Source organism: Melanotaenia boesemani, chromosome 17 (assembly GCF_017639745.1).
Source record: "Melanotaenia boesemani isolate fMelBoe1 chromosome 17, fMelBoe1.pri, whole genome shotgun sequence".
Lineage (NCBI taxonomy): Eukaryota > Metazoa > Chordata > Actinopteri > Atheriniformes > Melanotaeniidae > Melanotaenia > Melanotaenia boesemani.
Genome location: NC_055698.1, coordinates 19,336,765 through 19,350,133, shown reverse-complemented (window position 1 = coordinate 19,350,133; position 13,369 = coordinate 19,336,765). Strand labels below are relative to the sequence as shown.

The following is a 13,369-nucleotide window of genomic DNA, read 5'->3' as shown; positions in this document are numbered from 1 at the left end:
CTCTCTCCTGTGGTTGCCGTGGCAACCTAAGAAAACAGCAACCAGGGGCTGCCACACAGTACAATGCCTCTTTTGTCTTTCTCTCTTTCTTCCTTCACTCTCTTTACACTCCCTTACCCCCTTAATCCCTCCACCCCTTGCTCCCTCAGCCATCACTCCTTCTCCGAATCATTTCTTCTCTCACTGCTTCATCCATCGACTTTTCCCTCCTTATTTTCCCTCCTTATTTTCCCTGTCTGCCTCTCCTGTCTTTTCCCATCTCCCCATCTAGATTCCCCCCTTTTTCTTTGCTTTCCTAACTTTGCTGTATTTCCCTTCTGTCAGTTTTTTACCATCCTTCTCTCTCATGTGTCTTGTCTTCTCTTATTTGTTTCCTTTTTATCTGTCTTTTATGCACCTCAGCCAGTCAGACAACTAAACAAAATCTTAGTTTTTAACTTTCTGAAAAAAAAAACAAAACAAAACAAAACATGGATTTCACAAAAAGAGAAACTCAAAACAGTGTGGAAGATTTGTGTGTCTGTGTGTTAGGTAAAATGACTGTGATAAATGGAAAGACAGTATTTAGTTCTTTTACAACTTAAAGCTTCAAAACTTCAGGATGGATTTTGGTCCAGAGGATTTTTCAAATATTAATGTTCTTATGTTAAAACTAAAAGATAATTTATTTCCACATAAGAAGACATAATTTGTCTTATTACTTAGTTCTCTGCAACAGTCAGTGTTGATTTATGTTTTAAGTTTTGTCTCATTAGACACTTGGCTGATCTTAATCAATGTAAGGCCACAATGTGTCAATTTGAAATCCAGTCCTTAATTGCATTTTCAAACCTAATGTTAGATTCAGTTCTGGTTGAAGGTTTACATGAATTTCACATTAAAACGGGACTTTTAATTACATTTTTGGTTGGCAAAATTATTGTACAACATATAACTTTGATAAAATAAACACCAAATATAGGGAGAAGCCACTTTACCAAGGTCTGGAAGAACACCAAATCTGTCCACCTGAGCTGGGAAGAAATTTTAAAACCCAGGAACCACCACAGCACCGGCCTGCCACAAAGTGAAAAAAAGTTGGATCATCATTTGCTTTGATGACAATTAGGCAACTTCAAGCTTTACTAAAGCTTGCTGTTGGTCATGTGAATAAAAAAGAAGCCTTATGGATGAAAATTTTATGATCAGCTGAGTCAAAGATTTAGTTTTTTGACCTTATGACAGTTATGTTTAAAGGGGTATAGACAAGGCATTTAACCCAAAGAAAGCTGTAAAATCATTTGTTAAGCACTACAGTGGTACTATCATGATCTGGGATGTTTTGGTTGTAGTACAATTACTGGGTACCTTACAAGTCTTCATCATGGCCTAAAAATGTCTGCTACATACACACAAAGTGGTTGTGAATGGCTAAAGCAGGTTAACATTAAGCTTTGAGAATAGCCTCGCTGAAGTCTTAACCTCAAGTTAAATTGTGCTGGATTGTGCTTAGAAGTCTGATCTATACCAGTAAGCCAGATAAAAAAAATGTAACAGGACCTTGTCTATAATGGCAAGGAATATTAAATATCCACATAAATTCCTGGTAGAAGCTTGATAATTTATGATGTGTGCAATGTGTAGCTTGCTCAGTGTATTTAAAAAGTATATTTTTTCTGTGGCAAATTTACTTTAAATTTTTGAGCTTGTTTATGTCATTTTATACTGTGTCAGAAAATCACAACAAGATTAAACTTGCAAGTTCAAGTTCTTGTTGCTATGTTTAAAAAAAAAAACTTAACATGAATGAAAGTTACTTTTATTCTAACCTTGAAAAAACAGTTCTGAAACATTACAGAAAGTCTGATTGTGCCTGATATTCATGACAAGAGAGTATGCAAACCTCCAAGTGGACCTGCAGTATACTGTTAATGTGCACATCTATTGTGACTGTAAAAATGATATTAAAATCAAAGGGCATCTGTCAGGTGAGGAAGAATTATTTTGCAGCAGGAGTTTTTATTATGTTGTTACAGAAGGATGAAAATGAGTCTGTGTAATTTGTAAAAATGTGTGTAATGTGTGTTAGTGTGAGTTTCTTTATTTAGAAAGGTTCTTTCAACCTCAAACATGTAAGCAGTCTTATTGTTTGCATAACTAGGAAAAGGTAATGCAGCTTTCTAGGCAAACAGCTGGAGTTTCATCATGCTTCATTTTAAAACAGCTGTAAAATGTTATTAGTATGGTGACATTATATAAACACATGATTTGCTTCAGTAGAGTTTTGTGCTTCAGTTTGAACTGACATACCAGTGAAAGCTATGGTGAAATAATAACTTCTAAACAAACATTTAAATCAATTTTAATTCTATTTTAAAAGGACAAATTAAAACTGAGTTTTAATAAAAGTGTTACGAACTTTAAAATAAATTGGGTTGGACTGAAATACTTTTAAAAATTAGTACAGCTTTGTTAATGTAAAGAGAAGAGTTCATGTTAGGATAGGATGAGGGGGAGGGGTTGACCCCTACAGATTATGATTTTGGCTCCTTAAATGGTGAAAAACAAAAGATCGGCCATTTGACGAAATTGATATACATTTTCTTATCTTTGTTAATACATTTTAAAATACATTTACAATATTAAAGTTATTTAAATTTTGTTTTCAGACTTCAGACACCCCTAATGTGGCCCGTACCATTTCTCAGCCTTGATGTTACTCTCATGTACTTGCTTCATTTACAACATGGTGACAAATAACAAAGAAACAGACAAAATCAAACAATATGATGGTAACAGCTGTCAGAAATGTTCTATGTGAATGTAAGTAGTAACTTGCCAGAATATTTTCTTGTCTATTATTATGTCTTTTATAACTTTCAGAAATTTTTAATAAATTGTAAAAAGTATGTAGGAGTGAATGCTAACACACACACATAGCCCACCCCTAGTGAGGGGCTCTCTAAACTTAAAAATTGTACGCTAAATCTATGAGTATTTGGATTTAGTAAACACAGGCTGCACTATTATTGCAATACTTAATATGCAGACTGAGAAGACGAGCAATGTGATGGTGCTTTTCTTTATGTGCTGGCGTGTTAAGGAAGAAAAGGAGGTCAGGATAATGGACAATAAGCAGGAGATGGTGAGTTGGACAGTCAGCTGGCAGGGCCTAATTGAACAGAGGTGAGTTGAAGGAAAGAGACTACACTTAATGATGTGTGACATCATAACAGATATTATGGCAAATGATACTTTCAGAAACTGATGAACAGCAATCATACAACACTGCTCAACTAATCGGCCAGAACTTGCAATGAGGTGTTGGCTTCTGATGGCAACCGTTACACCATCACTGTTGTATTATCCTCATATGTATCTTAACATAAGGACACTATCATCTAACTAAAGACTGAGAAAGCTGGAAATCATCCACCACCAACTAATCCTCCACCACATAAATCACCAGAAAAGTCTAGACAAGAAACACCTGACTGCTGTAGCAGAGAGGAGTTGCACAGCTGGAAGGAGAGGAACACTTGACTGCACTTAAAGGATGGTAAAATGGGATGCAGCTCATGTAGCATTTCAAAGACTTTGTTACTAACTGATAAAGGAGCTGGATTGTAGTTGTGAAAAGACATTGGCAAAGATGATGGTGCATTACATCAGAGAAATGCTGTCTAAAGGATATGCTGCCTGAAAAGTGATAGAAATCTAATCAAATGTAATCCAAATAACAGCAAATTAGTTAAAGCCACACTATGTACTGTACTGACTTTTCTATACTTTGTTGATTTTCATTACTGGGAAATTCTTCAAAAGTTTCATAGTATTGTACCACATAGAAATTATAAGAGAAAAAAGTAGTGTCAAAGATCAAAGCATAGCAAATGCATTAACCTAATATAAATTTTTGAGCTAATACGATAGCATATGAGATGCAATATAAGTATTTTTTCATGATCTGTTTAAAGTGAAAGAGGTGCAGATATTTGGTGCATTTGAGAATTTATTTCCATTGACAGAGATTTTTTTTTTTTGCATAGAAATCTCATTACTACTTAAGCTAACGTGACAGGAGGTTTGACAGACAACAAAAATGACGTTATCTCCAAATTAAAGCATGACTTTCTTAAAATATCATGCACTCATTTTTTGCAGCATTAGTTAAGGTAAACTGTATAGACGCTCTGTGTCAGGCTGCAGACATTTTGAAATATTGATCTCAGCTTTTTTATTAGTCACAAAAGCTACAAGAAGCAATAAATGACCCTAACAATCAAATCCTGAAGATTTGCCATCAAATAGCTGGGAGTTTCAACACAGTGAGAGGGGTTAGGAAGAGTTTAAACCGAGAAGAAATCTCATTCTGATGTTGACAGTGAGAAGTACATCGGGCCATATGGTTTTCTGTGTGGGAACAACAAATCCTGTCATTGAAACTACAGCAAAGACTTTGGCAGCAGAGTCACAGTCAACAAACAAATCCAAATTCTTACTGCAAATGAAAATGCAGTCTGGAAAATCAGCAGCAGAGGCTCAGCCAAGTATCTTGGCTGGCCTTTTTTGAAGTCTGACCTAGGGGTGTGTATAATTAATCGATAAGTTGACTGGTTGACTATTTTTAATGAGTTGACTATTTTTATTTGGGGCAGGAAGAGTGTTCACTCCGTAGAGAAATAATGTTTACAGCACAATGTGAATGGGTAGGGGGGGGCTTTAAGAGTGAGAGCTTATGAGGTGGTGGAGTGATTTCTTTGGGTGCAAGCTCATACAGTGGTTAGGGGAGACAAATGGGCAGATAAGAGGGTGAAGGAAAGTGCACAGCAATAAGACATTGATATTAAAGTAACGTATGATAAAATGGAAGCAAGAAGTGTTATTCAAGGTAGGATAAAGGAGCAATGGTAAAGGCAATGGGACGAAGAGAAAAAAGGACGATGGCTATACAGACTACAAAGGACAGTGGGAAAAAGGAAAAGGACTGCAGGAAACTGGAGCAGCAACAGAGTAATATTGAGGCTAAGATCTGGCTGCAAGCTGAGTTCTGTGTCTGCTATCCCACTGCTGTGTTAAGTGAAAGGGGTTAATTCCAAAGCTAGCTACAGCTTCGGCCTAGCAGAAATAATTTCCCCTATGTCCCCTGGCTGCAAACTGGAGGCTGAAGCAGGAGAGGTTAACAGCCATTTCTGCTCGAGTATGAATCTGTAGTGAAAGCTACAGACCAGGGTAGCATGGCAATATGTCACCCGTTACCCCTCTCTCTCTGACCTCCTTTCCTGTCTATGCAAACTTATTTGTGTGTAACTTGGAGTAGTTGTAAATGTAAATGTTCAAAGGTATGCGCAAATATCTAGAAAATACACACAAAAGAATCAATTTACACATGCACAAATTACAAAAATGCACAAACATTACCTTTCTACAAACAAAGTTTCAACGTCACAAGTCTAATCCTTACATGTTCAAAAAGACTCCTATGCAGGCTTATTGTTAAATATGTGTGCATGAATCACCTGGTACACACAGACAAAAATACATTTACACACAGGTAAGTTCACAAATGTTTTAGGGGTTTTGAGACTATTTACGTTTTCGGGAGTTTCACAGCTTGGACTTAAAAAATGCTGGTAGAAAGGTTTTTTTCCCTGGATATTCTCCATTTATTTCAAAGTGGGAAAGATACTTTCATGGTAAAAGAGACATTCATATTACATTATGTATGACATCACAATTATGTCACAACTAATACATTTTGAAAGGCCTGACTTAAAAAAATCACCTAAAATGCCCATCGCCAATTCATAGTAAAGACAGGAAGCAGGCTTATCCCATGGAACATAGAGTCCTATGCTATTAATTTATCTATTGTCTTACTAATTTCAAGTTGGTATTGACAAATTAAAAAATTTGATGGCCTATGCCTTTAATTGTTGATAATGGCTTTTCCCACTATGTGGATCTGGTGTTATGTGTTATGTTATGCTCTGTTTTACTTTTGCTTTTGAATACTTTGTTGGTGACTAAAAAAGCTGTTGTGTGGTACATCCTCTGAGCTGGTGTATTGTCTATGATTTATTGTCATCCACAAACTGCAGATATTGAGTTAGACAAGCATGCCCCTTCACTTTACAGGGTTGCATTCACATCCTGGGAGAAAAGCTGACCCCAGCATTCTGGTAGAGCTTACCGGAAATGAAAAGAAAGGGATGAAATATGAAAAGTTCCTTGTTTAAGTTGTTGTTTTTGTCTCTTTCCAAGAAGACAATATGCTCTTCATGGGGGAATGAAACACTAGTGAAATGCATCTCTGGAAAAGATTAAAATGTCATGGCTTTTCAGTTGTGTCAGGTTTGAACAGGAAACTCACACAAGTGATCGACTTCTTCCCAAATATGATATGATATTCTAGATATTTCCAGAGACTGATAAGCTGTCTGATGATTTTACACTATGTTTACGTGTTCTGAGATCCATTTATGGAAATGATTTTACAGGCTAATAAAATGTCTTAGATTGTCTCTATGGCTCAGATTTCTGGTGCTATTGTGTGTGATTGGAAGAAGGTTTTGGTCTTCATATGTTTCTTTGAAAAGTACTTCTTGATTTTGGTTTTAGCCACAGTGCACCTCTCTGTTTTGCATACTTAGCATGCACACTTAAGCGTGATTCTCCACTGCCCTTGCCTAAGGCTGTGTAGACTTCTGTGGGTGTGTCTATGTGTGCATGTGTGTGTGTGTACAAGTGATGGATGTGTTAGGTTACCAGGTTAATCTCTTACTAATGTAGATGAATTGTCCACAGCCCATGTTATACAAAAAGTGCAATCACACCCACATGTACACATGGATGAGTTATCCCAACAGCAAAGTATTAGACACACACCCATACATGGTTACTGTAGATGGATTGTCACTGTGCCACATAAAGATCAAGGAGCAACTAGGGTGAAGGGTACAGGACAGTATCCAGGGGAATACTGCATTTACACATGTACCTGTATGTATTTGTACAAAAAATAAAATGTATGCAAGACTTTCTGCTTTTTCGCCAGTCTGGTTATACTCACTGTTTCCGTTTGTTAGGGGTAGATGACACAAATAACATTACAATATTAATCTAAAATACCTCGATAATGATATCACAGACGTTATTGATGTCTTTGGCCACACAAGAAGTCACAGTCTTGTTAAAATCCTTCCACCATTTCCCTGACTTGTCTTAAGGTGTACAATAAGACAAAGCCTAAGAATTGGTTATAAAGTGTAAAGTCCTTATAAAGTGTAAAGTCCTTTGGAAAGAACCAAAAAACCCTGTAGCTGTTGAAGGACTAGCTGTGTGGTGCTGAAATAACAACTACAGCCAAAGAGTGTGTTTTATGGTTTCATGGTAGTTATTTTCTACATCACACCAGACCTCTTGTGAGGGTTTTGGACATGGGTGGAGTCTATGGCAGTGCTGCTTTTAACTGAGAAGAATAAAAACAATATATGATTTCACGTCAGTCTCCAATAAGACCTGAAAAAGTTGCTGCATTTGTCAGTATTTTGTTTTTATTTATTTATTTTTTTTTAAAGAAACTCTAGATGGGTCTGAATAATGGTTAAATATAGCGACAGAGTTGCTATGTTGACAGTGTTATGTAGCAATGCTGGTGGGTCCACTTCAGGCATTTGTCTACATTTACATTTGGAAGGGGCAGAAGTGTCTTCTCTTCAGGAATATGTGACAAAATAGCAAAGCGTATTACAGCAACATTATTTTAATACACAGTTTGTTGTTGATATCACTGTTTTTTTATGTGTGTGAAATCAACATAGTATATATTGCAAGGCTGTATGAGCTGCACTGTGCTGCATGGGTTGAGGTGCAGTTGAATGACATTGTGGCAGAAACGTATGATCATGTGATATCGCGACATACATTTTCTACCAGTGTCAAAAAATCTACCGGTGTAATTGCGAACGATATTTCACACCTCTACCCTTTGTGAGGTCATCATATATTTTTGTCTGTGCATTACCCAAGTACACACACAAACTCACACAGAAAACACATACAGTGATTCATTGTTGCTAGTTTAGTCTGTCAATGGACACAATATTGCTGTTCCTGAACTGAACATTTAAAATATTAATGGTGCTGCATCAAATTCATGTCTTGACAAGTTTCCAAGAATAAGTGCATGACATCTACCTGCATTTTTGTATATAGTGCACAGTAACCCTACATCAGGGATGGGCAACTTTGATAATCAAGAGGGCCAAAGAAATTCTACACTCACTGCCTGAGGGCCAGATTGTGATCGTGTAGGTCACTGAAACCCCAATCGCTCAATTTTAATTACAAAACTAATGTAATGAAAAACAGACAATTTATCAGTTACCAATTTTTTATTAAACCCATTTTTTTCAGCATATTCAAATGTGTTTTGTAATGCTTCAGTTCATTTCATGAACTTAACACAAAAACTCTACATTTGTGTGTTGTGTGTGATATATCAGTGCAGTAGGGTCTCAGAGAAATCATTCAATAACAGTAATATAATAACATTAGCACTGTAAATCAAGTGGAACAATGTTCAAGCTACTTCAAACAAGAACATTTTATCTCAAATAACAGTTGGATCCGTATAAAGTTCTGTTTTAATGCTTATTTCTGCATTAATGTTATGTCTTAATGAGATACTTGTGGCCTCTCCTGCAGATGTACAATGGACTGAATGTCAATGTCAATATTTGTGCATCCAATCTGCATGAGGTGGAACAGAGTTTCATCTGTCAGCCTGTTTCTCTCTTTTGATTTGATGTGCTTCATTGTTGAAAAGTTGCTCTCACAAATGTAAGTGCTACCAAACATGCTGGCCATTGAGAGCGCGAAATCCCTCAGGAGTGGAAAGCGGGACTCCGGTAGCAACCTCCAAAATAAAATCCCTCTTTCATTGCCTTTTGCTTGGAAGAAGGGGTCTGACTGTAGCTCGCACAGTTCAAGCTGCAGCTCTGGAGGCTGCTCACTGACAGTAGCAGAGAGGGGGTCAGTGAACAACGCAATTTGCGGCTGCATGGCGTAGAAATCTTGAAAACGGTTCTTGAACTGCTCCTGCAGAGTTTCAATGTCGGCTCTATACTTGTGAAACGTTTTGTTGCATTCGGGGACATCTCTACGCATCTCTTCACAGGCGGGAAAGTGAGCCAGGTTTGGGTGGCTGAATGAAAAGCCCTCTTTGAACAGGACTAGTTTACGCTGAAAAGCATTCATGTGCGCAAATAGATCCGACACAGTTTGGTCTCTTCCCTGCAACTGTGCATTCAGGTGATTAAGATGCGAGGTTATATCCACAAGGAAGGCCATGTCACAGAGAAAATCTGTGTCTCTGAGTTTATTGCAGTAAGCACTTGTATCACATTTAATACTGTCCTCCAAGAACACCGGGATTTCTGTGCGAAGCGCAAAAAACCTCTCCAGGCACTTCCCGCGGCTCATCCATCTTATGTCAGTGTGCATCTGTAAATCCCCATAAGCGGCATTCACTTCATCCAAAAAAGCTACAAACTTCCTGTGATTGAGAGACCTGTTTCCTCCTCGAATGAGATTTGTAACTTTAGTTACTAAATCCATGACGTGACTGAAGTCCATTGCCTTAGCGCAGAGTGCCTCCTGTAAAATTAATTGTGATTTTTAGTCTAATAGCCCAATAATAATATTCACATAATACCCACTTGTAACCATATCAATTGCCTATTAATTATTAGTTTGACCGGGACAGCATTACTCACCTGATGTATGATACAGTGTAGTATCGCACATTCCACACCGCTCTGTCGAAGAAGTCCCGCAAATCCAGAACGTCGTCCTTGCATTGATGGTGCGCCATCTGTCACGACAGCTGAAAGCTTGTCAAAGCCCCCGTGCTCACATATGACACTTTCAACTGCGGTGAAAATGTCCTTGCCCTTCGTCGTGTCATGCAAAGACACCAATTTCAGTAACTCCTCGTGCACTTGAAATGAACCGTCGATGGTCCTGGAGTAAACGAGAAGCTGGCTGACATCCGTCGCATCTGTACTCTCGTCCAATGCTAATGAGAAATACTTGCAATTATGCATGACTTGTTTTAACTTTCCATCGACATGACTTTGAATGTCAAAAATCCTCCGCGTAACTGTGCGCCGGGACAGGGAGACTGTTTCAAAGTTCTTAGCCATGTTGTCATCTCCAAAAGCTTTAGCCATCTCGACTGCACATCGCTTCACCATTTCGCCATCTGACAGGGGCTTCTTTGCTTTAGCAAGCGCGAGGGAAACGGCATAAGATGCCCTGAGAGAGGATTGTTGTGTTGCCATCGCTTTGGTAAAAATGCTCTGCTGTTGTTGTATTTTTCCTTTGAGGTCAGCCACAATAGCAGCTCTTGCAGCTCCGGTGTACTTGTCATATTTTTCTTTGTGCGTAGTGTTGTAATGGCGACTCAAGTTGAAATCTTTCATGGCGGATTTTGTTTCCAGGCAAACTAAACACATGGGTTTACCTTTGAACTGAGTAAAAAGATAATCTGTTTCCCACCTTGGCTGGAAGACACGGTTTTCTAGATCCAATTTTCTTTTTTTCCCACTCATCTCTCTCTCTTATAGTTGACTGCTGTCAAAGATGCCAGTCCAGAAAAGGCGGAACGATATGCACTGTGCTACGTTAGCTAGCAACTAATAACATGAGGTCAGTATGTAAGTATTGACCTCTTGTGTTTAGGGGGAGCGCCCTCTGGCGGTTGGTAGTGTAATTACAAGTGGGAAAGGATTAATGGCCCGCTTACAGCTGTACATACGGTATGCTTCCTATGCTTGTGAAATCAGTTTATTTTACATTAGGAAATTGACTTGCGAGCCATACTGAATGAGGATGCGGGCCGGATGCGGCCCGCGGGCCGCCAGTTGCCCATCTCTGCCCTACATGATGCAAGGTTGAGAAACTGGCACCATCATTGGCTGCCATGTCTTGCATATTTCTTAATTTTCTTCACGCTCTATTGTTCTGTTTTACCTCAAATTTAATTTTATTCTATTCCCTTACAATTACCCCATCTGTTTCCTCTCAGTTTCTCCAGTTCTTACTTCTTTTCTCAGTGCCGTAGGTCCTCAGGTCATCCCCAGGCATTTTACTGTCAGTGTCTCAGTGACACTTTCTGTAATAATTCAGGATTACAGTACTAAATAATACAGACTCAGAGTGTCTGTATGAAATGTAGAAAATGGGGAGCAAATTGAAAATCAATGCAGCTAACAGTATTCAAATCTAAAGGGAAAAATCTTTAAAAATTGATTAAGAATAAGCTCATTATGTTGCAACATTTACTATGTGTGTTGTGCTTTAAAGAAAACAGTAACAACACAATCTCACAACCTTTTTTTTACAACAAAGAGGGTTTCATTTGACAGAGTTTATTTTTAATTTTTCTTTGGGATTCATGCTAGAAATCTAATATATTCAAAATATTGCTCTGGGCTAAATAAAGGTATAGGAGAACCGTTGTGTGAGTTCCATCCATCTGTGTTTACTTCAGGACAGATTGGAAAAGTTGATTAACTTATGAATGTATCAGTTGAAAAAGACAAGACAAACTGTTTTCCCTCAAACTCCAAACCCCAGCACATCAGATCTGATGACTTTTTGACTCGCTGCACCTCTAGCACTAAGTTTTGTACAACTACAAAAGAGTTGCCCTCCAACCCTGACACACCTTTGTTTAATTTCCTATAAGACTTTAAAGAGTTAAACACTTCCTTTACTTTTTTCTGTTCTGTTTGTGCCTCCAACTCAGTTTCTGATTCTTATTTTAATTTGATGTATCTTGATCAGATGTGGAAAAATTGTCTTTCAGGCAAAAACGTCTCTGGACGCTGACTTGAATAATAAAAAGAAGTTTATTACAAAAGTTCAGACATCAAAACAGATTTCTGCAGCAAAATCTGGAGGTCCCAAAGCCAGAACGAAGACCTAAAGACTTGATGTGTCATTCTGTCTTATATAGGGTTTAAACAAAGAAAATTCCTCAGTCCTGTGTCCTCCAATCATAGAGTTTGCCTATAGGATGCTCATTTGCATGGAATGCATGTTCTTGTGTCAATCCAGTCTGTGGGACAGAGAACCCCATATGGTAAAGACTTAAGTGTGTACCATACAAATGCTATGCTTAGATACCTCAATCTTTTATTTGGAATTAAATTAAACTGAACCCCTTTCTTCTTGTGCTTATGATGTATTCTCTGCTTTTACAATGCAAAACTTTTTCCTTTGATGAACAGAACAAAAATACTTTGTAAATTCTGTATTTTCTTTTGCTTATGTTGACTCTGCACCATTCAGTATATGAGATGGAAACTGCTAATTCATCCATATAATGCCGTCTTTTTTTGTAACAGTTGTTTTTGAGCTGCTTTCAATGAAAGTGTCTTTGGTTGGAGTCATTTCTTCAAGTCAGTCTGATGTAGTTAAATTTGAAAGTTTTTGCCCACCTGGTTTAAGTTACAAAGACTACGAAGCCAGTGCAACCCTTGAAAAAGTTAACAATGAGCCTAAAATTATTGAAGAATATAAAATATTTAAGTGGCAGTTTTTTTTCTAGTGGATTTGGAAACTGCATATCCTGTGATTTTTATTTAACAATAAATTAGTTAAGTAGAAAGTTTAAGTTTAAAAGTTTGTTTTGTTGTAAATGTTACACTTAAGGTTTTATGTTGTGTAACAATGAAGGTGTATGCATTCTCAAATACATTGTTATTTGCTCTATAATTTTGCTGATGCCCTATTTAATTCAGGTTCTGTATCTTTATATTTCCATACAGTTTCAACACAAACTGTTAATAAAATTAAAAATTAAAAGAATTAAATTTATTCTTATTATATCATTTATATTCAGCCCCTTGTTAATATAAGTTTGGGTTTACTCAACAGTTATAACTGAGATGGCACATACCTGTCTCTGTAAAATCTCTCACACAGATGGTGTATATCTGAGATAAAACCAAACAATGAGGTTGAGCCATGGGGCTTGAGATCAAAGAAGAGACCAGTGGAAGAATATAAGTTAATCTTGATTAAAACCACCAACAGACTTCGTAGACCAGCCATACCAAAGCCTGTTAATATCTCTACAGTCAAAGACTGTGATAGCAGCATCATTCTGTATGTGTTTATCGCCTTCAACATGGACTGGGAAAATAGTTAGCACAGAAGAAAAGATGGAGACAAATAAAGAGTAATCCTGTGTGAAAACCATTTCCAGAGGCCTTGCATCTTAAGCTGAGGGAGCAGGTTTATATTTCAATACCAACAACACATAAAAACTAACAAACAAAACATAACTAAAACTAACAAACAAAATAAAAAAATTTAA

The 13,369-nt window shown here is 37.4% G+C and overlaps 1 protein-coding gene across 1 annotated transcript; it reads right to left on the bottom strand.

Moving 5' to 3' along the window:
* Positions 1-8,439: 8,439 nt before the first annotated feature.
* On the bottom strand, positions 8,440-10,466 carry LOC121628088 (general transcription factor II-I repeat domain-containing protein 2B-like). Its single transcript, XM_041966990.1, has 2 exons — positions 9,759-10,466; positions 8,440-9,639 (listed from the first exon to the last, which is right to left on the bottom strand). The coding sequence occupies exons 1-2, from the start codon at positions 10,464-10,466 to the stop codon at positions 8,659-8,661; spliced, it is 1,689 nt and encodes a 562-aa protein (XP_041822924.1). The 3' UTR covers positions 8,440-8,658.
* Between the last annotated feature and the right edge of the window lie 2,903 nt (positions 10,467-13,369).

What these genes read in the sequence shown, in the direction of transcription:
- LOC121628088 (XM_041966990.1), bottom strand. Translation starts at nt 10,466, where the DNA reads ATGAAAGATTTCAACTTGAGTCGCCATTACAACACTACGCACAAAGAA. An exon ending in TACACTGTATCATACATCAG is followed by an intron (nt 9,640 to 9,758) that starts GTGAGTAATGCT and finishes TTAATTTTACAG; the next exon opens with GAGGCACTCTGCGCTAAGGC.